Source organism: Perna viridis, chromosome 9, assembly GCF_037379345.1.
Source record: "Perna viridis isolate PV_CMFRI_1.1 ecotype Kerala chromosome 9, ASM3737934v1, whole genome shotgun sequence".
In the NCBI taxonomy this organism is placed as follows: domain Eukaryota; kingdom Metazoa; phylum Mollusca; class Bivalvia; order Mytilida; family Mytilidae; genus Perna; species Perna viridis.
Window position 1 is genome coordinate 1769690 of NC_142453.1, and position 23548 is coordinate 1793237.

At 31.5% G+C, this 23548-nt stretch overlaps 1 protein-coding gene across 8 annotated transcripts; it reads left to right on the forward strand.

Annotated features, from left to right (window-relative positions):
- Positions 1-2140: 2140 nt before the first annotated feature.
- On the forward strand, positions 2141-21859 carry LOC148606070 (RILP-like protein 1). 8 transcript variants are annotated; one of them, XM_088543742.1, is made up of 9 exons: positions 2164-2571; positions 9103-9253; positions 9921-10039; positions 10272-10511; positions 11796-12067; positions 12224-12256; positions 13713-13784; positions 15057-15173; positions 17248-21287. In XM_088543742.1, exons 1-9 carry the CDS (start codon positions 2269-2271, stop codon positions 17318-17320), a joined length of 1380 nt encoding a protein of 459 aa, XP_088399868.1. In that variant the 5' UTR covers positions 2164-2268; the 3' UTR covers positions 17321-21287. The 8 variants fall into 8 exon arrangements, with proteins under 8 accessions (XP_088399871.1, XP_088399868.1, XP_088399869.1 ...); XM_088543743.1 differs by having other exon boundaries at positions 15060-15173; XM_088543745.1 differs by lacking the exon at positions 12224-12256 and having other exon boundaries at positions 2141-2571; positions 17248-21859.
- The last annotated feature ends 1689 nt before the right edge of the window (positions 21860-23548 follow it).

A 23548-nucleotide genomic window follows, 5' to 3' on the forward strand; every position in this document is an offset into this window, starting at 1 on the left:
CTAAGTAAAGTTCCACTAGAAAACACCCTAGTCTTCTTGGTCAGAAAGACATGCCGTGCACTCGACCAGCTTACAATTCAGCATTTCTTCGGAAATGGAAAAGACCCCAAAAAAAATCCCAAACAAAAACAAAAATTGGAGGAATGCACTCGTTAGTGGAAAAGGACTTTTCCATTGATGCTAGGATTGAAAAAAATTTAGCCAAATTTGGGACCAGCCGTAATGTTTTTCTTGATCCGCCACGTTTTCTTTTAATATTTATATTAATTCGCCCTCTACAGGCAGGACGGATCCAGACACTTTGAAAGGAGGAGTGCCAGCCGGGATTCTTCAGAAAAAGGGGTGCCATGATATTATTTACCCTTTTTTTTGTCAATTTCACACATGAAAAATGGCAGATTTTCCAATAAAATAGGGCCGGCATGTGTCAACCCCCTGCAAACCCTCTGACTCCGCCACTGACAGGTAACATTTGTATTAGGAACTTTATATGACTAATATTATTGTTCTAAAAATAACGAAGAGTCAGCAGCGGGATTATTCAAATACGTCAAAATCGTAAATCATGGCCTAATCGTGCATGAACACATGGAGACGATTTATGTACACAATGTAGTGAACCGAATAAAAAAGATTAATAAAAAAAAACTGCATGCATGAAGATAATTAAGGGAACGATCATTAGATTCTTAGGGGGATGGCAGATTTAAATAAATAATCTGTTTAAATACTCCACAACTTTTACACAACAGTTACACCCAAATAATCTCCAGTGGCAAATGTAAATACAGTGGTTCCTCTTAATCGCATACCCAATTTGTCAGAAAAAATATGCAATTAACAGGAACAATGTGGATCCTGAAAAATTTGAAAGATAGTTTGGAGAGAATTAGTTCAAAACTATTATCTTATATGATAGTTTTCCTTTCCTCGTTTGTCTACCTCGGACTTGACTTTTTATGAGCAACTCGGCGGTGTTTCTATAAAAGCAGAGGACGCTTACTCTACCGGTGCACCTGGTCCATGCTCCCAGTTTTTAGTGCAGTCCGAGTTGCGCATTTGCTTTTGTTACTTTGTATGTTTGACTTTAGTTACTTTATGTTCTTTGTTGTGTATGTCTGTTTTCCATGTTTGGTCTGTGTCCTTGGATTACATTCTTTTGATTACCGCTATAACCTTGGTTCCCTTGATTACTCTTTGTATCGAAAGGTAATCTAAATAATTTGAAAGAAATATTTAAACGTTGCCTTTTTAAATTTGAATATTAGAACGAATTAAATAAATAAAATAATGTCATATCCACCCTGCCAATCAAAAGGCAGAAGGCGTCACTGGTGACCCTGGGTTATATTTGAGAGAAACTTGTGGCTGCCAGGTTAATTTCAGGTCCACCTGTCGAATATAATAGAGACTATGTTTTGCATAATTTTGAATGAACTTCATTTAATAATGTCTTTAATAATAATCTTAAAAAGTAACACATGGTCTGATATAGAACCAAAACCACTTATTTTAAATACCCGGATATGCACATGTAAATTTTCATAGAAAAAATGACTCTTTTATGAGTATGGAAAATATTTAAACGTTGCCAAGGGTATGATAAAAATAAATAACCTGACTTTTACTGGACTGGAAATAAAATTTCCGACCTGAAAAAAATGCCAGGTGCTTCTAACAATATTATGGTTGTCCTCTAAGGGAAACAAGACGTCACACAAAAAAATGAATGACTAGCATAAACTTCCACAATAACAAAAATACGGGAGTGACGCTAGGTGCTCCAGAAGTGTAAGCATACCTCAAATATTTTTTGTAATAAAAAAGACAGAATATATATTTTCTCAAAATAAAAAGACAGTATAGAAAATTCCATCCTACAAACCCATAAAAATTCGCTCCTTAAAAAGAGTAGTCCGTTGCTGTGGTTTGTTTTATTTGGACTTTTAATATTTTACCTAAATCGGCAGTGAATAATTACAAATATTTAGATGTTCTTATGTTACCTTGTTCTGATTTTGTCACACATCGATAATTTATCGTGAATAATATATTAATTAATTTTATTGTCGTATTTATTATTTATTTTTTAAGTCCGCAGCAATATTTATTTATCAAAGTCTGCAATCATTTATGCGTTTACTGTCACAAGTCATTTGTCTTAGTTACCAAAGCATCTCCGTCATAGGGGATGGGTCAGGTGCTCGATTAGAAGGAAGATGATAAACAATACGTCAAGGAAAACATGAAAGATTTGAAACTTCTGCGATGGATACATTCATTTCAGACCGTGAAGTAATGGCAGAAGACGGTGATGAAGTCATTACGGTCGTTGACGTTTACGATCAGGCAGCGTCAATCGGCAAGGAGTTCGAAAAAATGATCGAAACATTTGGTGTTGAATCCGTCACAGAGTTGATGCCAAAAGTTATCAAAGCTTTAGAGAATCTAGAAACTTTAGCAGCTAGGTATGAAAGGGAAAATACAGAAATCAATGAACTTCGGGATACGATTGAAAAGTTGGAAGCAGAGAAAAATGAAAAAGCTCAAGAAAGAATTCGATATGAAGAGGTTATTTACTTATTATCATAAATCAATTATATCATGTTTATGAATTTATCCAGTCTAATTTAATCACAGTATGATGTTCATTTGTTTGTAGCTTCCATTTAAAATTTAAAATTACAAAAATATCTTCAATATCTACTATATTTCAGTATTTTTACATTTAAAATACATCATGTATCTCTTTTTAATTCATGTTAAAATAGTACACAACTTAATAAATCAAAACTTTAATTCTTAAACAATTCTTTGTATCATAAAATAATTAATAGGAAATAAGCACTGCCAATAAAAGTGTGCACTTACAGTTTACCATACTTGATATTTGACTCTGGTCACGAGTAGCTCTGGCAATGTCCTTTTTTTTTCAAGTTTCACAATTTGTACATTTCCAGGATAATATCAGTTCTCCATGGAAGGCTGGTATACTTTATACATAATGTATGACATATACTAATGCCCATCAAAGATTTTTTACCCAACTGACCGTCTATTTCAAGAAGAAAATGAACGCCTTTCCTATCTTAGAAAAGCTATACTTCAATTCGAATATTACATGTATAGTTTGAGCTATATTTTTTCTTGTGTGGGATAAGTTCTTTAACAGTGGAGAAATATATATTGCACATGTACATGGGTAGGTTTAAAGATATTAGAAATGCCTCTTCCATTCGCTAGTTGACTGTTACCGCCTGCTTACCAAAGGGCATATGAAAATAGGTAGTCCAGCTGGATATTAATTTTATTTTATAAAAATAAAAAAGGTTTAAAGTCAGCACTAAAATCACCTTGAGTATGTACATGTACATGTAATTTGATTTTTATCAGAATAAAAGATTTAAAAGTCAGCACTTAATTCACCTTGAATATGATAACTTTATAAATTTACTATAACGAAAAAAGTTGTATGTAAAATAAATACTAACTAGTTGCAGTCTTAAACTGCCCCTACATGTACATGCACAATGTAAATATCAGTTATAACAGAGTTCTTGTTCCCCATGTATCAAACAAAATGAACAGTTGTGATTTGTACATGTACAATGTATTTATGTAATGGTAGTATTTACTACTTTCAAAAACATGATCTTTGGAAGTGTAGAATTGAATTTTTTTTTAATTTACAGCAACATAATGCCTCCAGATGAAGAACATAAAAGTGGCCTAAATGAATGAGTTTAAAACCGGAAATGATTTTAAAATCCTGTTATGTGCCAGAATTTTTTTTCTAAATACATGAGATGGAAAGTTTGCTATGGGTGTACTCTTTATGGTTTCTTCCATGTATGTGTTCCTTCCCAATGATTGATTATTTGAAATAATTTGGCAGAATTATTATGAAAAAATGTATCCTTTGGTCATGTAGCCAAAGAGAGTTCTTGTTATCCCACATATTCCCAGTCATGTATATATGTACTGAAATTCACATTTTGAATAAAATGTTTTAAAGCAGCACTTGAAAAAGTGTATACAATTTTGACGTTTTTGCCAGAATTGTTGACTTGTAATCCTTGAACCAATTCAGTGTACTCTGACAGGGTCTTTGTTCATGTAAGGCTCATACATGTACTTTGTTATAAATAATTAATGTTTTGCCTGAGTTTTGGGGTACATGTATATTAAGTAGAGAGTACAATACACATGTACATGACTACATCCATGTACATCTATATGTCATTATGTACATGTAATATTGTCAGCTATTTGTTGTTTCGTATTTATAGTACAGTGAATGCACTGAACATTCCACACAAAATGTGAATTTTTTATTGTTTGCTTGGTGATGATATGTAATCCACTCCATACCCGTACCCATGCCAACTTTCCCTCTAACTCAAATAATTTTTTTAAATTCCCATATACATGTATATGGATGCTGTAGTCTGTCATGTTGTGTTAGCATTTCCTCATCGTTCATTGCAATCCTATGCCCCATGGTGCCAGATGGGTGGCTTTGAGCTGACATTTTTTCATCCCAATGGGGTTGTTGTCTCTTTGACATATTCACATCTATTCTCCTTATATTATTGAAAATTTAATGCTGATACATTCTGATACTTTTAATCAAATTCCTTGCTGAGTGCCTGGGTGTTAAACAAGTGTCCGCCATAAAAATCAGTATTAGGTGTAAAGTTTTTCATTTTCTCAGAAAATCAAAGAACAAATATCAAGTATAAATAAATGAAGTTGTCAAATATTTGTCTTAATTAAGATGTCATGTCTGTTAATCCATGTAAACAATATTTCTCAAATCTAATTATTTATTTATGATTATTGATCTCACAGAATTCAATTGAGTACCCACACCAATAATAAAGACTTTCTTGAAGTGTAAAGTCACCCACACTGAAACAAAAGTATTGATTAGTGATGGAGTAAATAAATTTGTTTGTTTTGTTTGTTTGTTGGGGTTTAACGCCCGAGCAACAATTTTTCAGCTATATTCAGGCGATGAACATGAAGTGGATGATAAAATGAACATGAAATGATAATGAAATAAAACATGGGATGGGACACAAGGATAATGGGGTCAACAAATTTTGATTGCCACTGGAAATAGGGAGAGGTGGGTAGGGTCGGGCAATTTAGCCTCCTGTGGCAGAGCCCTATGGTTCCTACTACGGGAGAATACCACAGTAGGTTTCTTTAACATGCGAGGAACGTGGCATCTTTCCCAACATGGTGCACCACTTTGGTTTGCGGTCAGGTTTTCCGTATTATAACCAGACAACCCAGCATGTAACATGCCAGGGGTAACCCATTCCACCACCTGGGGCACACATCCCAGTTGCTCTGTGGGCATACCACCCCTGCCTTAAAAACAGCCACAACACCATTCGTGAGCATTGGGCCTCTGTCGAGAGAAACTCAACATTATCCAAAGTCTTTCCCGAACCACATATGATTGCTTTCAGACAGCCAGACAGTTTGCGTAGTCTACTTGTGAGGGTGAAATATCTAAGCCCAACTTGACTCAAGGCGAGAGTCGCTCCTGTGGTGACAAAAGGTGTAAATGTTGCAACCAAATGCACCACTCGTCATCATGTAACACACCAGGGATACCCCATTCTACCATCTGGGGCACACAACCCAGTTGCTCTGTGAGCAGTGTGCCCTAGCCCCCGTCTAGGGTTCTGAGCACTATTTAGTTGCCTTTTAAGACGAGCTTAGCACTGCTGCAGGCCTATTCTTTCAACACCCGGACCTGCACGGGGTCGGAGTAAATAAAATAAATTGTACATGTATGCAAGTCAGTATTTGGAAGGTCTGGCTATAGTACATGTATCTTGTACATGAGAAAAAATAACTCTGATGTGATACATTGTATTTATGATACATGTACATGTATGACCAGTCTTCAGTGAATTGGAACATTCTTTTTTTTAGACACAGATGTACATGTAATTGTACATGTAGTAAAACAAACATTTGTTTAATGATCAGTAATATGTTTTCATTTTGAGGATATCATTACAGAAAAGTAGATTTGAATGAAGTTGCATTATAAATGGAAAGCTAAACTGCACAGGAATATATCTTTTGACCTTTTGTCATTAGGTCAAAGGTCAAGGTCACCTTCTGAGTACTCACCATGTTATTTCATATTTTGCAAAGTTCTTATTACTTATAAGAACAAATGGTGCACTTAAACATGTATATAATGTACAATTTATAATGTTCCTGGTTACCATGTACTTATGTGATAATCATTATGCCATCATAAAATTGCTAATTTGATCAATATGATTGAAAGTATTTGCTAATCATGTCTTATACAGTGTCATCTATCACAATCTGTAAGGAAACATGTACACTCTTGTAGGAAGTGAAAAACATATTGTTTAAACACGTCCCTTCCTTAGAATATTAATAACACGCATATTGTACAGGTTTTTTTACATAATATCTTGTCACTGGTTCATTGAATCCTAAGCTTGAATTAAATGTACAGTGTACATGTACCTCTCCCCAAATATATTGCAAATGTTCAAACCTACATCTTTTTTATTCATGTACAATAATGTATAATAAATAATGTAATTCTATATACATGTAAGTCATAGATGCAGAGTTTGCGATAATGATTAGTCCTGTTAGCCCTGACAGATAAAATTTCTGCATTATTTGTTCCGGACCAGCAATACTAGTCAGTTTTGCAGTAGAGATGGAACTGAAGGATTTCTTGAAGGACCACCTAATTATATTAGTCTTTGCTAACTCTATGGGTGATATTAACTTATTGCTTTTTACATAGGTTTTGTACATGTAGGTTGTGCTTTTATCAAGAAGACAGTTTTTAGTTGATCTTGTGAATTTACATGTATATGATTAGTACATGTATGTATGCTATTATTATATGAAAGACATGTATATGTACTTTTAAAACTGATATTACAGCCTACTGAACATGTCTGTAGCATGTACAGGCTAGAAACCACTAATTCCACTTCCCATAGGCTTCTATGCAAATTTCACAATATTCAATGGCTTCTCTGGACTTTACCTTAACTATAACCTGCAGAGGACTATATATCAACATGATTCTGCATATGTCAGCTCACAATCCTCAGAACGGCATGTGGGGTTAGCAGACTTGCAGTGCAGTACTGGTCACCGGAAGTGAAGTGTCTATAAATAGCATGGGAAATCCCAGTGTTTTTACAAGATAGGGTTATATTTAGAAATCATTATGGAGATTAGGCTTCACATCACAAGAAGCAAAATGCACCTATAAAATGTACAGAAATGTTTTTCCTTTCAGAAACTGTTTAAATTTTTTTAATGAGATGAGAACTTTTTTCACAGCACTATGAGGAACAGAGGTAATTTCTGCGTAGGACTATTTTTGCGTACGTTCCAAATGCTCATTGGTTGAATTGGTGGTCTGTAACCTACATGTACTTGTAATGTAGAACAAGCTTGCTTTATACATGTACATAATTACTGGTAATGTATATTTATCCAAACATACTTGTTAACCCTCCCACATTAGGGGAGGGACTTTCAAAAGTCAATGGAAACTTTAGAATTTCCCACATAAAAGTATAAAGAATTGTGGAAGGTTTTTAGTTGAAATGACTATATTTTCAGTGGAAAATACTAAATAATTGAATTTTCACATTAAAAAATTGCTTTTACATGAAAATCTCCCACATGAGACAGTGTCAATGGGGGTGAATCTCCCATATTAACCTTCCAAAGGTTAACAGTACACATATGCTTGGATAGAAAAAGAAATTCATGGTGATAGTAAACAATGAATTAGATTAAACATACAAAATGTAAGGCCAAAAAATTTGATGGTCATGTTTCCTGTTACCAGCAAGAAAGAAATGATTAGGTACATTGTAGACAGGGAAATTATATTTTATTTTATTTTTTTTGGCCTAAGGGTTGTTTATTTTTGTACATGTACATGTAGTTGTGTATACATGTAGCTACATGTACATGTAAAAGGTCATACTGTATATGCCAGCAAAGTGAGGTCCTTAATTTATCTTTAAATTTGTATGGAACCCAATGGAAAATGTTTCATTATTTGTCAAAATTAAGTTGATATTAAAGTGATGGCCTATGAAGTAAGACAAAAACCTTGACATCAAGGGTTTGGAAGAACTTAATAAGGTAGACCTGAATTCATTCATGAGTTTGTATTGTATCTTAAGTACTAAGTTCATAAAGACAATTCAAGTCCTCTCTAGACCAATATCACTGTAAACATTAAAAACGGGATCTGACTACTTTAGATGCTGTTCTTTAAGTCAGTTTTGTTAAATTGTTTAATTCACAAATATTTAAGGATGTTATCTTCTTGATATTACATTTAGGATGAAATGATTCTGATATTGTTTATCAGGGAAGTATTTAAATTTGAATAACATCTTTTATTAGGGAAGTATTTTTTGTACATATCAATTAAATCCTGCGGTTTTGATAAATTTTAAGTCCTGTCTGAAGTTATAAATCCTTTTCAAGCAGAGTGCCAATTGCCTGTATTTAGTGGTATACTATTATGGTATGTTATGGTTTGATAGAAATTGATGCAAAAGGAACAGACAATTATGATTTAAAAATCACTGTAGGAAGCAGCCAACATTTTGACACAGATGTAGCTTTATCTTACTAGCAGTATCAGTACTGTTGACCAGTGTGTATGAAAGAACTGCATGGACAGTGACAAAAACAAGCAAAAACACTTCATTTCACTGTACATGTATATATACATGGTCTAATGGAAATCATCAACCTTAAGTGCATATGAAATACCCATACAGTAGTCAGGATTTTTTCAAAAGGACCATTTTCAGCATTTATTACAAGTATTCAAGATGTTAATGGGTCATTTTTTAACATTCTAAGTAAAATCCTTTAACTTTAATGGGTCACTTTCAACTTCAGTGGGCATATGTCTCCTGCCTATCACTGGGCATATGTCTCCTGCCTATCACTGCTATATATAAGAGTACTTCCCACTTTTGGTCAATCGTCTGGAGAAAACAGTTGTACTTCTACATCTACTTTTATTGTATATTTCAGGAGTTAGAACAGATCGAAGAAAATTGGCATAGAGAAACCAAAGAATTATACAATAACCTCAACAAACTAGAATTAGAGAATCGGAAACTGAAGGACCATCTACAAGACCAACAAATAGCTGTAAAAGAGGAAGTAGCTGCTGTGACAAAACGTATGTTACATCCTGAGCAAATCAGATTGTAAAATAATGCAGCAAACATTGAGCAAAATATAAAGCAACATTAATTTCTCAGTAAAAGGCAAAGAACATTGGGCAGTATTTTTTTTCTTTCTATATGTACACTATATGTACACATTCAGTTCAAACCTAAATATTTAAATTTAATAGTTCAACGTTATGGAAGAACATTGTTCATTTCATATAACCTAACTTGGTATTTTAGCCAAGCCCACTAACTACTGAACTACTTCAGTGGTATCCCAATTCTCTAAAAGCTTTCATATAAGTTACATTTTCACGGTTTATGTTGCAGTGTAAACCTACCCTAAGTTGTTAATATCCAATATTCTAACCAATCATTGAAAACAATACTTTTATGGTATTTGAAGTTTTGTGTTGAACATGGTTGGTTGTACTAGGTGTAATTTTATTCATACCATAGTGACAACTTAAACTCCTTGATATTCAGATGGGAGATTTGTGTGATTATTTCAAAGTTGACATCAAGTTTTTAAATAGAGTATATTTCTGCTTTAAACTACTTTATAATAATTTAATCAGGATAAAAATGTACATTAGTTTACTTGTCTTGTTGCCTTGGACAAATTCAGAGTTGTCAGCCAAATAAAGAGATTGTTACTCTCTTTTGATTTTTCAGAAACTGAGGAAAAGGAGATAGAAGTTTTAACCAAGTTAAAAGAAACAGTAGACAAGCAGAGAGATGATTTACGTAAACAGAAAAGAGAACTCAGTCAAAGAGTTGTAGATTGTGAAGCAGTAGGTTTTTCTCAGGATTATCTGCAAATTTGCTAAGTTTTGTGTATAAAGATCAATAACTAAGTTAGATATAAGTACTGTTAGCTGTTTTAATATATTTTGTTTATTTAGAAATTTCACACAGTCTTTACTTAATAAAAATGTTTTTGAGGTCCTGTGGGCATATATAATTTACTTTATATGCACACAGATCTATGTCATGATTAGTTTTCCATGGCTGATATCTTTACAGCTTCAGACACAGCTGGAACAAGTTGTAAAAGTAAATACAGAATTACGCAAGAAAAACCAGACTCATAAAAAACAATCACGGACTTTGTTGGAAGAGAAATCAGAGTTAGAAGCTCAGCTTGTAGACAAAGAACATCAAATAAAACAAATACAAGAATTAATGAAGGAGCAAGAATCACAAGATGGTGAAGACAAGGTCTCTACACCTACTCAGGAAAAACAGAACCCACTAAATGAGGTGGTGAGTAGATGTATTAATGGGCCAAAATAATGATGTTCCTCCACATGTATCCCCCTATTTTACTTACTCAGAAACGACAAGTTGATGAGTGGGATTGGTTTTGCTATAACAAAAAAAATGTAAAGCTAAGTACTATAACAGTATTTACAATATCATAAGGTAATATCTGGTTATAGAACAATAGTATCACTATCAAGTACTTTTCTTAGTATTTTGGAAAAAGGGCCAGTTTGAGTTATTTATTGAAATTTTTACACAAAAATGAGATAGTTGTAGATAAAAAGAAATATGGTAAGTCGATAGTTTAAGGAAATCAGCATGATGTAGAAATGCTTAACTCACATTAATTTACTGGATCCTAAGTAATACTAGAAATATACATGAGCCATTACATTGTATACTGTGAATTTTATTTAGCAGTCAAGAACCATTTTACATTTTACATACAATGGAGATGTAACTTTTTGTTGGTTTAATCTGGTCTGGAGCAGGCATGTCAGTTAACTGCTAGTAGTCCTTAGTTTGTACATTTGTGTAATTTATATTTAGTTTTTTTTTTTTTTTATTTCCATTTTAACAAAGGACTCATACCTTTTTGGGCTGATTTTTTGGTGTGTTTAATTGTGTAATATTTTTTCCACATTGGCTAGATTTTAAAGATGGGGGGTTGTGATAATGCCAAAGTACTTTAACCCCAATACATTTTTGTGCCTGTCCCAAGTCAGGAATTTCTTGCCCTCATATGTCTTGTTTTGTTTTCACCTTAAGTTTATTTTTATGTTACTGTACTGTAATATTATAAGTACTTATATATTCGTGGGTATCAATATTCATGGTTTAGGTGAAAACCACATGAATACGTGAATTCATCGCTTTGATGATTCTGTCACACAATTTAGGGTAAATAATCTTCTTTGTTGGGAACCAAATTTTGTGGTTTACCTTGCCATTGAAATCCACAAATATTGGTACCCCACGAACAATAGTACTTTCACAGTATTGAGAGTATATGGGGGCAACTGTTTGGCTGTGCTTGTGTATGTTTTGGGGCCAACTGCATCCTGCCCTGTGGTATGAGGGTTTCCTCATCTTTCATTAAAGACCAATGGGTGGTATTATGTGCTGACATTTCATCCAGGTGGGGTTGTTGTCTCTTTGACATATACACCATATCTATTTTCATTATACATGAACATGTGTATCAACCAAAATAACTGCTGATTTGGTGACATGTACATGTACCAGTAAATAAATATATAACCGCCCATGTATCTTTTTTCACAGGAAGTTGACGAAGAGCCACATCAAAAGAATCTACATGAAGATATTATAGAACATTCCGCTGATACTTTCATTCCAAACGAAGAAAACAGTGACGAAAATTTAGAAAAATTACAGCAGAAACTTGGAATGGTGGGTAAAATGGTCATAGACTTAAAGGATCCAAACCGTCCACGATTTACATTAAATGAGTTACGCACTGTTTTAATGGAGAGAAATGAATTAAAAGCCAAACTTATAGCAGTAGAAGAAGAACTAGCAGACTACAAACCAAAGTAAGTATACATTTAAGTTACTTTTTTTTCATCAAACTGTTTTTACAAGGATATGATTTTTTCTTGTTATGTACATTAAATTGTTGTGTGCTGTTCATAAATATACTTTGAATGCAAATGAAAACCATGATAACATGTTTTTTCTTAATTTTGCAGAAAGCAATTGACTTTTAAAGAAATACTTTTTGGGTAAAGAGGATTTACATTATTATTTTGAATGTTCATGCATGACTGTTTCTATTGTGACAGAATGAAACTTTATTGATAAACAGGTCGTTTTCTAATACTTCAACTTTTAGGGTTTTTCATCAATAAATAAGTTTTAAAACACTTATGTCCCATTCTAATCCAGTGATTAAAATTGCCTCTAGTTTTAACAACAGGGCAGCGATTCAATTTCTGTGAGAGATTTAACATGATAAATTAATCTCACATGTTAAATATCTACATATTTCTTTCTGAATTGAAGAAATAATTTAAAGCAGTCATAAATGAAGGAGAATCCGTATCTTCAAATTTACACATTCATGTACTTGAAGGTCAATGAAAGGAAATACAATTTTATTGGGTTTTTTCTTTTGGTTGTTCATATTTTTCAGGATAGCCGATAATTGAAATTGGACCATGAAACAATACAAATAACTCTATCTATATGTACTTGTATGATTTTCAGAATTTTAAATGTGATTTTGTTCTGCATTGACTTTCATTGTTGAATACATTGACTTGTACATGCATATTGTCAATCATTGTTTATGAGGTACCATAATATCATACTGTTAAAGAATATCAACAGAATACATAACATCAATAACTTTCTTAAATCAATTAGCCCTGCATTAACTACATGTTTAACAGTTCAGTGTTATCAATTTGTCTATTATTTGAGTTGTTTATCCAGAAAGTGTGAACAAAGACATGAAAAAGACATTTCAGTGATATCTGTTTTATCTACAGCTTTGTATCTTAAAACCCTTTTATACAGTTTTGCATGTACAGTACAGAAAGAGGCATGCAGTACTACTGATCGCTGATATGGTCGTGCACCACTTATAGAGTGGCAGCATAAATCTTTTAGTCTTTAAAGATAATTTTTTATTTCTGCATTTAAAGTGGCAGGGCCTACCACTTGCAACACAAAAGAAAGTAACAAAAAATCTCTTCTTTTTTTTTTTATTGAAAACCACTCTACAAGTAGTACACCACTGTGTTAGCGTTCGGTCATGGTATGTCTCTATCAGTACTGTACATGTACATTGAAATTCTGTTGCCCCAAATATCTATTTAATAAGTGTATCCTTGCCATAACAGTACACTGAAGTACCACGTTTTCAGTTATTTAACCCTTCTGTCCAGATTGTCCAACTAGAACACTGTTTAACAAATTCTTAACACTATAGGGAAGCCTTCATACATGTAGATAAGAAAAATTACCTGTAACCTGATTTTCATTTTGGACCTTTGTTTAATGAAACCTTACTCCTAAAACTAAACTTTGACTGAAATAATTTTCTGCTCTAGAGAAACCTTCTAATTAGCTATTTTCTTACAATTCCATACATTTGATGTTTTACTTATTGCTAAAATCAAGCATCACTACACCTTGCTTATGCTTAACTAGATTGCTTTATTCTCTGTGCTTCAGACCATCTAGTCAGGCTATGTCTAACCTCACTGCAGACCAAGAAAGTGATAGTGCTGATGATTCTACTTCAAAGTAAGTATAATACCTCCCCTTTTCCAGATTTTTGTTTTACAAATCTTGAAGTGATATAGTAATCCCCTATTTCTTCTGTCTGTTTGTACCATATAAATACCAATCTCCCATATATGTTCAGTGGAAGTACCATATAGCGGGCAATTTTCATGGGTGCCAAATTTGGTGATTTGATTTATGAATAAGGGTATCAGTATTAAATTAAAGCTGTCTTATATTTTCACATCCATAGATACAATCTACAGATAATAACTGTGAAATATCTGGACTTCAGTTTTGGCAAGCAAATATTTTCGTAATTCCCCAACCTCACAAATTTAGCAAAAATTAGAACCTCTCAAAAGTTGGAGCTATACTGTAGATTAATCTGCTTCTGAAGGTAAATGTGATAATAATTGAGGATCACTTTAAAAGGGAGATAATCCAACTTAAGAATATTACATATTTTGAGCAGAGTGTTTTCTACAGTTTTAGTTTTTGTATATTCTGTCTTTTCATACATGTATGTCTGCATTATCTGACCTTTAAAACTTTCTGCTTTTTAGTTTTTCCTTGTGAAATGTTAGTGTTTGATTTGACTCTCTCATATAGTTTGTAGATATTATCCCTTAATTGCTGTATATCCCTTTTGATTTTTATAAATTTCTGCTTTTTTGTTTTTGTTCAAAATTTGTTTTTTTATGTTTTTGGGCTAGAACTCAGCCACACTTCCAGCAATTTCAATGAAACTTAGATAAATTGCTAACTTATATTGAAGTAAACTCCCTTTCATTTTTTGTAAATTTTGTACATTCTATAGATTTCCGCTAGTATCTTGGTTCCCTTGTTTACTCTTTGGGAATTGGTTACACCCATTTTTATGAAACTTTGGATTATTTATATAGGTATTAGATCCCTCTCCACTTGTTTAGAATTTCTGATTTCCTGTTCCTATTTTAGTTTTTAGACTTTTTTTCATAGAAAAGGGTGATTTGTTCAAGTAATTTGCATGAAAAAATGTTGAATTTTTTTTTGTGTTGTTTTTTTTTTTAATGTAAGCTTCTTTTTTTATGATTAGATATTTTGTGGCAAATATTTTATCCTAATCAAATTCAGAGCTGTATCTACCTTGAATTTTGTGTCCTTATATGCCCTTTCTGTTCTGGATATGACCTCTGTGGGTGTATGTAGCTGTGCTCCCTAAACCATTTTATTTTCTTTTGAACATATTTGGAAATTTGTTTTTAAACCCTGTGCTGAACTTTTAATTTATAATAATGAATTTCATTTTAGCAGTTCATACAGTGTTTCCTATATGGGTGAAGATGCTCCCGTTTATGGTCCCATCAACCAGGAACCACACGAAAAACTATTTCCAAGGCGACGGAGAGAATCAGGCATTAGGAAATTGTAAGTCTTAATTATTACCTATGGTTATTTCAACTTGTATAGATTTCAGTTGTTTTTTAGCAAGTTGTTTTGGTGTTAGAGGCAATAATGTAATACTGGATGATTAGGGTACCAAAAAAGACATCTTAGATAATATGAACATAATGGGATATATATTTGTAGGAAGTGGAGCTATGTAAATGCATTTAATTCTAAACATCATTATTTGACTAAATTTAAACCCAGATAGAAATCTATTTTGCTGTTAGTTTGGGGTTATATTTCTGATAAGTATATATTATATAGTATATCTTGTGTTCACTAGGATTGGATTACTCCAAAATTTAAAATAAAAAATTGTTTTATTCAAAGGAGTAACAGTAGAATCATGTAGTAGTGTCAGGTATATTTGTGATTGAACGAATCAGAATTATAATTAAAGTTTTTTTTCGAAAGACATTTTGTTGGAAACAATAAAAGAAAATGTTCCAAAATGATAATTGGAACTATTAAACTACCACAGAATGAAAATAAATTAATGATAAATTGCTTATAGCTTTACTGGACTGGTGGAAAAATTCAATCTCCCAGATTTGGACTTCTAAGCAGTATGTTTCTTGTTGTGTAGAAACGTTTATTTTTTATTAATGTTAGATGCCCATGCCTTTGTATCATGTGTATGTTGTTGCATATTTACCATTGATTTCATAAATTTGCTTAGCATTGTTAAAGAAAGAACTTTTTTATGTATACAACAGTACTGATGTCTTTGTTCATGCCATGAGCTGTGTTCATTATCAAATGTTCCTGATTGATGGTTTTTGGTTCTCTCTCAAGTTCTGAGAAATTGATCAAAATATTAAGAGCACCAGCTTCTTTGTTGTTTAGTCTTTAGAATGTAAATATGTGTAGAAACCTTTTATTTTCTTCCTTTGCTCCTGTCTCTTTATTCCCACCTAATGTGGTATCAGGGCCTAATTTAGAGGGAGAAATGAGCAAAAACTTAACATTGTTTGTGCTCACTTCTCCCATTTGTCGTTGACAGGAGAAAATTTTGTAATAGATTACGTAGACAAGAATGTCAATATTGTTATTTTCAAACAAAATTTACTTAAACTTCTCCTTATCATCGATGTCTAGATTAAACTCTGTTTACGTCTCTCTTTCACCAACTAAATTATCTGTTACACTTTTGATATTACTTTTCCACCAGCTCCATCATTGGAATGTTTCTGTAAGCATGTAATACTATCTTCTATTTCTTATCATGTATTTAGTTTGTGCTTGTATTATATAACTTATATGTACTGTAAGATGCTTAAGTTTGTACCCTACTTGACGAGCATTTTTTTAATGGATAAGAAACTTAAAACTAGCTCTGAAGTGATAAAATTTAAAGTAAGTATTAACCAGGCAAGGCGATAAAATTCTTTAAAAATCATGCCATTTTATGAGGGTTACATGTATCAGTAAAAAGTTTTAATCTCCCTCCCTTTCTATTTATAGTCTGAATTCTTGCTGACATTCTATTAATAGGCTTTATTCTCCCTTGCATTATATTAATAGGTCATTTTATTCCTGTAATTTAACTTAACCTAAATATTTGCAACAATCGTACACCATTCTTCTGTTGTTAAAAACTTTAGTAAAATGATTTGTCCAGCTCATAAATCTGATGAACAACTGAGTTCATGATGTTGTATGGTGAATCTAATTTTCTGCATGCCTTTGTAACAGCATATATACTTCATCACAATGTTGGTAAAGTATTGCAACAATTTTAGTAGATGAAAAATAAATGGTTATTAAAGAAGATTGGAGAAGTGATAAATACAGAATCACGGTAGTTTTAAAGTTGAGAAAGAAAATTTCAGAGCAGATTGATAAGAGAAGACCTGATATTCTGTTGACCTTCAAAACTGACATTATTTTGTTTATGAGTGACATCACAGTTCATTTAATATCACTGATATTTTTTTAGTGATACAACAGTAACCTGAGACCAAAAAACATCGTGTAGTAGAAGCTGTGAAGAAATAATAAAATTGCTGATGAAGTAAGAATATCTGTCTATATTGTATTTTTTTTTTTACAGTTTCAAATCCCTCTTTGGACCCTCTCCACCACCTTCACCTCGACAAAGTGGAAGACGAAATCATCAACATTGACAGATTGATGCAAATGATGGATGTTTTTATGACTTTAAGGTTGATGTGGCAATGGACTGGTCACATTTTGAAGAAAATATTTCAATGTCATGGGATTTATAGTCTTTGTCATCTGTGATATGAGGCAAAAAATGCTAATATATATTTGTTTATGGTTTCATCATAAAAAGGTTGGGACAAAAAAGTTGATATGTTTATGAAAGAAATTTGAACTGTAGCTGTATTTTTGGGTAATGATAAGATTTTCTTTTGAGTTATTTATAAAACTAATAGAAATGTTTGCCTGCTCTTTTAAAGTATTTTCATAGTATTTTAGACTTTCTATTGTCTCACTATGAAGACAAAGGATTAATTTCTGTTCCTCTCTACTTTCACTTTCATTTTCACCATGTTTTGGTTAGGAAACCATAAACAAATATGTACACTATTTTGGCCTAGCTAATGTGTAGATTTATTTAAATGATTAGATAGATACTCTACAATGTATTCGTTATAAGACTACATCATAATGTTAATTATTGGTAAAGGTTGTTAGTGCAATGTCAAGGTATTTCTGTAAATTTACTCAAAAAGTATTTTTTAGAAGAAATTAGCATATATCTACACAGCGAAATGCATCACATATGGAATCATACTTTGCTTAATTAATATGATAATTGTGTAGAAATCATGTTTTTAGCATATTATAGTGGTCATATGATAGTCACATGATTCTCATATGATCAATAATGTTCATGTATGATTATCAAATTATAATCATGATTAAAATGACAAACATGATTAGAATGATAGTCATGTGATTATCATATGTGAACTGAAATGTATGTTAATTAATATTAAGCAGGTTTTACCTATAGTACTTCATATTCTATAACATATGAAATTCATATGATAAACATATGTTACTCACCGTATGATTCTCATGTGTGGTACTTTTTGATGTGTAGTATTTTCTTTTACTTCTCATGTTCTGCTACACTATGATTCCTGTAATTTGTTCAATTGCTTTAATGATTGAATTGAAATAATACTTGATTTATGATATTATGATAAGTAAGGACTATTATTACATTTCTGAGCTCTCTGAACAATTTGAATTAATTTGAAATAAATAGATTTCTTAATTGAAAAAAATAAATCACATATTATGGTCTCTTGTCCCTATGATCATTGATTTGCCTGGTAGTTTTGCTGTTGATAAAATCGTGAACTTCAATGAATTAAACAAATGATATTAAGCCAGTGCTTTTCAATCAAATGTTTTGTTAAAGTGCAATATTAAGTCTTACTATGAACACATTCATGAAAAGTTACTAATGAAATAATAGGAACTGTATTCTAGTAAGTTTAGGTCCTAACATTGTCAGTACAAATCACTATGAAAAAAAAAAACATAAATTGTAAAATTTGCCATATGGTGCTGCAGCGCATTTGCTCACAATTGATTTTTTACCCACAAAGTTTTTTTTTAGGAAAGAAGTGGAACAAACCTTTCAAGCAATAAACCCTTTAGTAAATTCAGTAAAGACTTTTGTTCTACCTCCAGAAATGATGTTTACAGGTCATGTTAACAGTGCCCCCCTTTTTTTTATTGTTTCTTCTTTTAACAATTGCATTTTAGAATGTAATCAGTAATAATAATGCCTTCTTTATTGCATATTGCTTCACTCTGTATTCTTGAATTTTATTGAAATGTACTGAATAAGAGTTTCTGTACTTAATCCTTTTGATACACTTTTTTTCTATTTGTTTTTTATGTAATTTCTCTGAAGTCTTTTTAAATGAGAAGTATGGCAGTCCTTCAAAATGTAAAACTTTGTGCCTTCATTTGAAGCTGATAAAAGTTGTTAAAATTTTGTAAATAAGGTTATTTCAAGTACTGAATACAAGTTAATACTGATATAACCAAGATTGTTTATATAGCACTTAAGCAAAGATCCATTCAAGAATCAGGCAAGTCACATATTAAATGTAGCACATCAGATATAATAAGCTGGATGTAACTCTGTACACTCAAACTCAATTCTTTTGCATCTTTTACACATAGTGCTGAGAGGCTATTGGTGAGTTGAATGCATTTTAGCAAGTCAAAAAATGCTTAGGTGTAATACCACATGCCTGATTCTTGCAAGGACCTGTAATAATTGTAGTTAAAAAGGTGAAGTAAGTACAAGCCCTCATTTTTGACATTTCTACTTTTTTTTGTTCTCTTCAGTCCTCAATTATTTTTTGCATTTCCATAGTAAACAAAATACTAGTTAATAACAACAAGAAAAAAATGTAATAATAAATGTTCGCCAATAGTGTTTCTTAAATTTTCATGATTTTGACTGTCTTTCTTAAAAAAGTATGATAAATCAATTTATGAAATATTTGAATTGCTAAAGAGTGTAAAGCAATTTAACTGGAATGGTACACACTAAATATTTTAAGGGTTATGCATTTTATGTCGCAATCACAACCTAATGTAGTATAGAATTATTATCAGAAAGTATATTATATAATACATGTCTTTTTGCTGTAAGGTTGATAATGTACTAGTAGAGAAGAAACTGACTGTGTTTAGTTATTATAGCATGCATTGAATGTTTGAACAAATGACAATATGTCCCACAACATTTGTTGTCATAGAAACATTCTGATGCATTATGGGACCAAAATTTGAACTGCATATCAAAATACTCATATACTGATCAGCATGCTTCAGATCATGTGTGCAAGACATTTTGTTAATGAATGAAATTTTTGTGTTTATTATTTAGCTAGTCTTTTTTGTAGACTGCTTAATTAATGTGGACAGGGTTTGTCTTATATGGCAAAATAGGTATGCATTTATCTTATTTACTTATTTTGATTCCAGTAGTTTGGTGATTCACTTATATTATTTACATGATATATGAAATTAGATAGAAACACAGATACTGTAAACAGGGAAATTTGTTCATGGTTTCTGCTATCAATCTGCTTTTGCACAGTTTTTAATCCATGATCATTCATCAAATTGTATTGTAATGTTCTTCAAAGAAATATTCGGGACAGTTTTATTTTCCTGTTATGGATCTTGGCTGGAAAATAAAACTGCCTCGAAAATTTCAGTTTACAGTACCTACTGAATCACCAAACTACTCTGTTCCTAATAAGATGTACAATGAAGTACGTGCCATGGGCTGGCATTCAAATAACCCTTATAAAGAATTGAAAACATTAATCATAATTTTTCGCATAAGACTTGTTTTTATAGAGTTCTAGATTAAAGGTTGGATAACTAATAAACTTGATGTAAATGATATGTTGTGTGTGTGGCTATGTAAAATTATGACTTTGGTTCTCTTGTGATTAAGTCTATCAAAACACAAGGAATTCTTATAGAAGGAAAAAATCTATAGAATTTAGTATATTTACATCTGTGCATTTATATTTCATTGTTTTCAGGCAATCTTTTGGAAGTAATGTATTTTCAGTTAAAAGTATATTATTCAAACCAAAAAAAAATTAAAAAAACATTTATCTTGATAATTATATCAACATTATTACATCTAAGAGCAAAAATTCCTTTTACTGAATAAAATCACAACATAGTAGCTCATTTAAATTTATTGAACATGCTAGTATTTAGTATTTTATCCTGTCTTCATATGGAAAGGATATCACATGAGAACCCGAAGTACAATGCATTGTGTCCTCGTTTATTTTTTTTTTTATGCAAATGTTTTCATTTTAGCTTGTTTGTTATGATGCATTGTTTGTTAATTAATGTCTCTTTTTATGAATTTATGTGATGTTTCTTCCTAATTTTTGTTTAGTTTGCATTTGATTACAAAGTATGTTTTAAAGAAAAACCTTATCCAGAATTTAAAAAGGAAATGCAATTCCAAAAAATACTAAAATATGAACTCTTTTTTTTCCATAGCATGATCAATGTAAATTGGGTCAAAACTCGAAAAGTAGATTAAAAAAATGAAGAAAACCATTTTTCTTTGATAAGAATAGCAGGTAATTTCTACTTTAAGAATTTTAAGGTTGAATTGTTTTCTCCGATAAAAGTATAGCATGCAGAGATTTTACCTTAAAAACGTATGGGAAGAAACATTTCAATTTTGCACCATCAATATGGTGGCATTTTGTTATATTTTTTGTTAAGTTTAAATTTTAAGTTGTGATATTGTAAATATGATTTTTTAATGTTTTGTACAATTAGACTATTTATATTTATGTAAGGTATAATTTGGCTCAGTATGTTGCTTGGATGATTTTGTATAATAATTCTTCTATTATATTTCTATTGCAAACTTACTGTTTTTTATGGTTTTTTTTCTATTGCTGACTAGTCAACATATTATTTACAAAACCATGTATGGTTTTAAAAAAATTAAAATATGGCAGTAGACCACATATGTTTGCATTACTTGCAATAAATTCCTTTTTCTGTTTGCTTATTAAATATGTTTAAACTATAATATCTAAAATATTCAACAGTATTTCAATTGGCTAAGAAATTTGATTTAGAGTAATAATAGTGTACAATAAATGGTTTTCCAATAGAAAGTCATTAAGTGTCTTGGGTTGATTACAGATGTAAAATTGTAATTAATGAATATATAATATACATAGTAATGTGATATCATCACTTCCGATTTACTGTGCACTTACACTTTTTTGAAAAAAGACAGTTGGTAAGGGAGTTTACATTATTTCATGTTAGTAATGTAGTAAAATTCAGGGTAGTATTAAACTATACATCAGTTAGAGCTTGATGGTGGGGAGGGTATATACACAGATATTGATTGAGATTTTCTCTTTTAAGGAGATAGACCTAGAGTAAGGGACACAACACTTGAAAGCAGTCATATGTTTGCATCATATTCAGATTTACCAAAGCCTATCAAGCATTCAATTGAAACAGAATGAAATCAGTCCAAGTTACTTTGATGCTTGCATGAGATTGATGTAAAACGCTGAATACAAACGTTCCAATGATTTGTAAGAATTATGTCCCTTACCCTTGGTCTACCTCCTTAATTTATATAAAACTAACTTTGTACTGCTACAAAAGTGTAAAACTTGATTCCATTTATCTTGCTGGTGCTTGCTTACATTTAAAGTGTTAGGGCATAATTTTTTTCTTTCAAACTATTTTTTTTTTTATTATTATTATCTACTTAACCTTTTCAAACATTCAGGTTATTTTTAGACACAATTCAAAATAGTATTATTTAAGAAAACAGCTGTTAGAATTGAATTCTGTAAATACTTATACTTATATAAAATGTACCATTGTAAAGGAAAAGACAAAAGAATGAGGTTCAGGAACAAAATATGTTAGGTCATAGGTTCATCAAAGAAACGTTCCTACTTTTTGTGAAAAAAATGAAGATTTGAGGGACAGTGTTTTTTTTTTTTTGGCATTGAAAATCGTTAAATAAAAACTTCGCATTACGGAAAATTTGTTTTTGCAAAATGTGTCAAGAAACATTAATATGATAAGCATATTCCATTTAACAACCTTATTAGTGAAATTCTTGACCGTTTCATTAATGTTTAAAGATTAATAAATAGGAAATGAAGAGCAGTTATTGATACCAAGTAAAAGGCGGGAAAATTCAAGTGTGTAAATTTCCATTTTGGAAAATCTAATTGGAAATTATTTTTATACTGAAGTTGGATTAGGTTGAGTATGTTTACAGTGTATGAATAGATAAAAAAGGACTATTAGCTTTTTGTTTTGATGCTTTACTATTTTTTGACAACATTTAAGTAAAGAATGTCAACCTGTAATGTTCTGCTTGTAATATTTTGTCAAGTTATGAAAGAACAGATTGATATTTAAGTGTATTCTTTCTAATTTCAAACGCATAAACTACCTACATTTAATGTAAAGCAGATTTCCACATTTCAGATGTATTTAAATGGATTTCAGATGCATACTTGCAACGCTCAAGGTTAAAACTACCCGAATTTAATAGCTGTGAATGTGTAATAGCTTTCAATGAACTTTTCAACAGTAAATATTAAATTCCTCTTACTGATTTAATCGGTAATCTGTAATTATAAATGAACATTATTATCTACTTTGTATTGTTATACAATTGCAGTAATTACAAAGTGGCAGTATATTAAGTTAATAAAATAACTGAAAGCGAATCATGTTATTTGTTTACACCCCTATGGACATGATGAACGAATGGCAAATAAATTAGAGTCATCCTCCCGTCCGTCATTCCGTCTGTT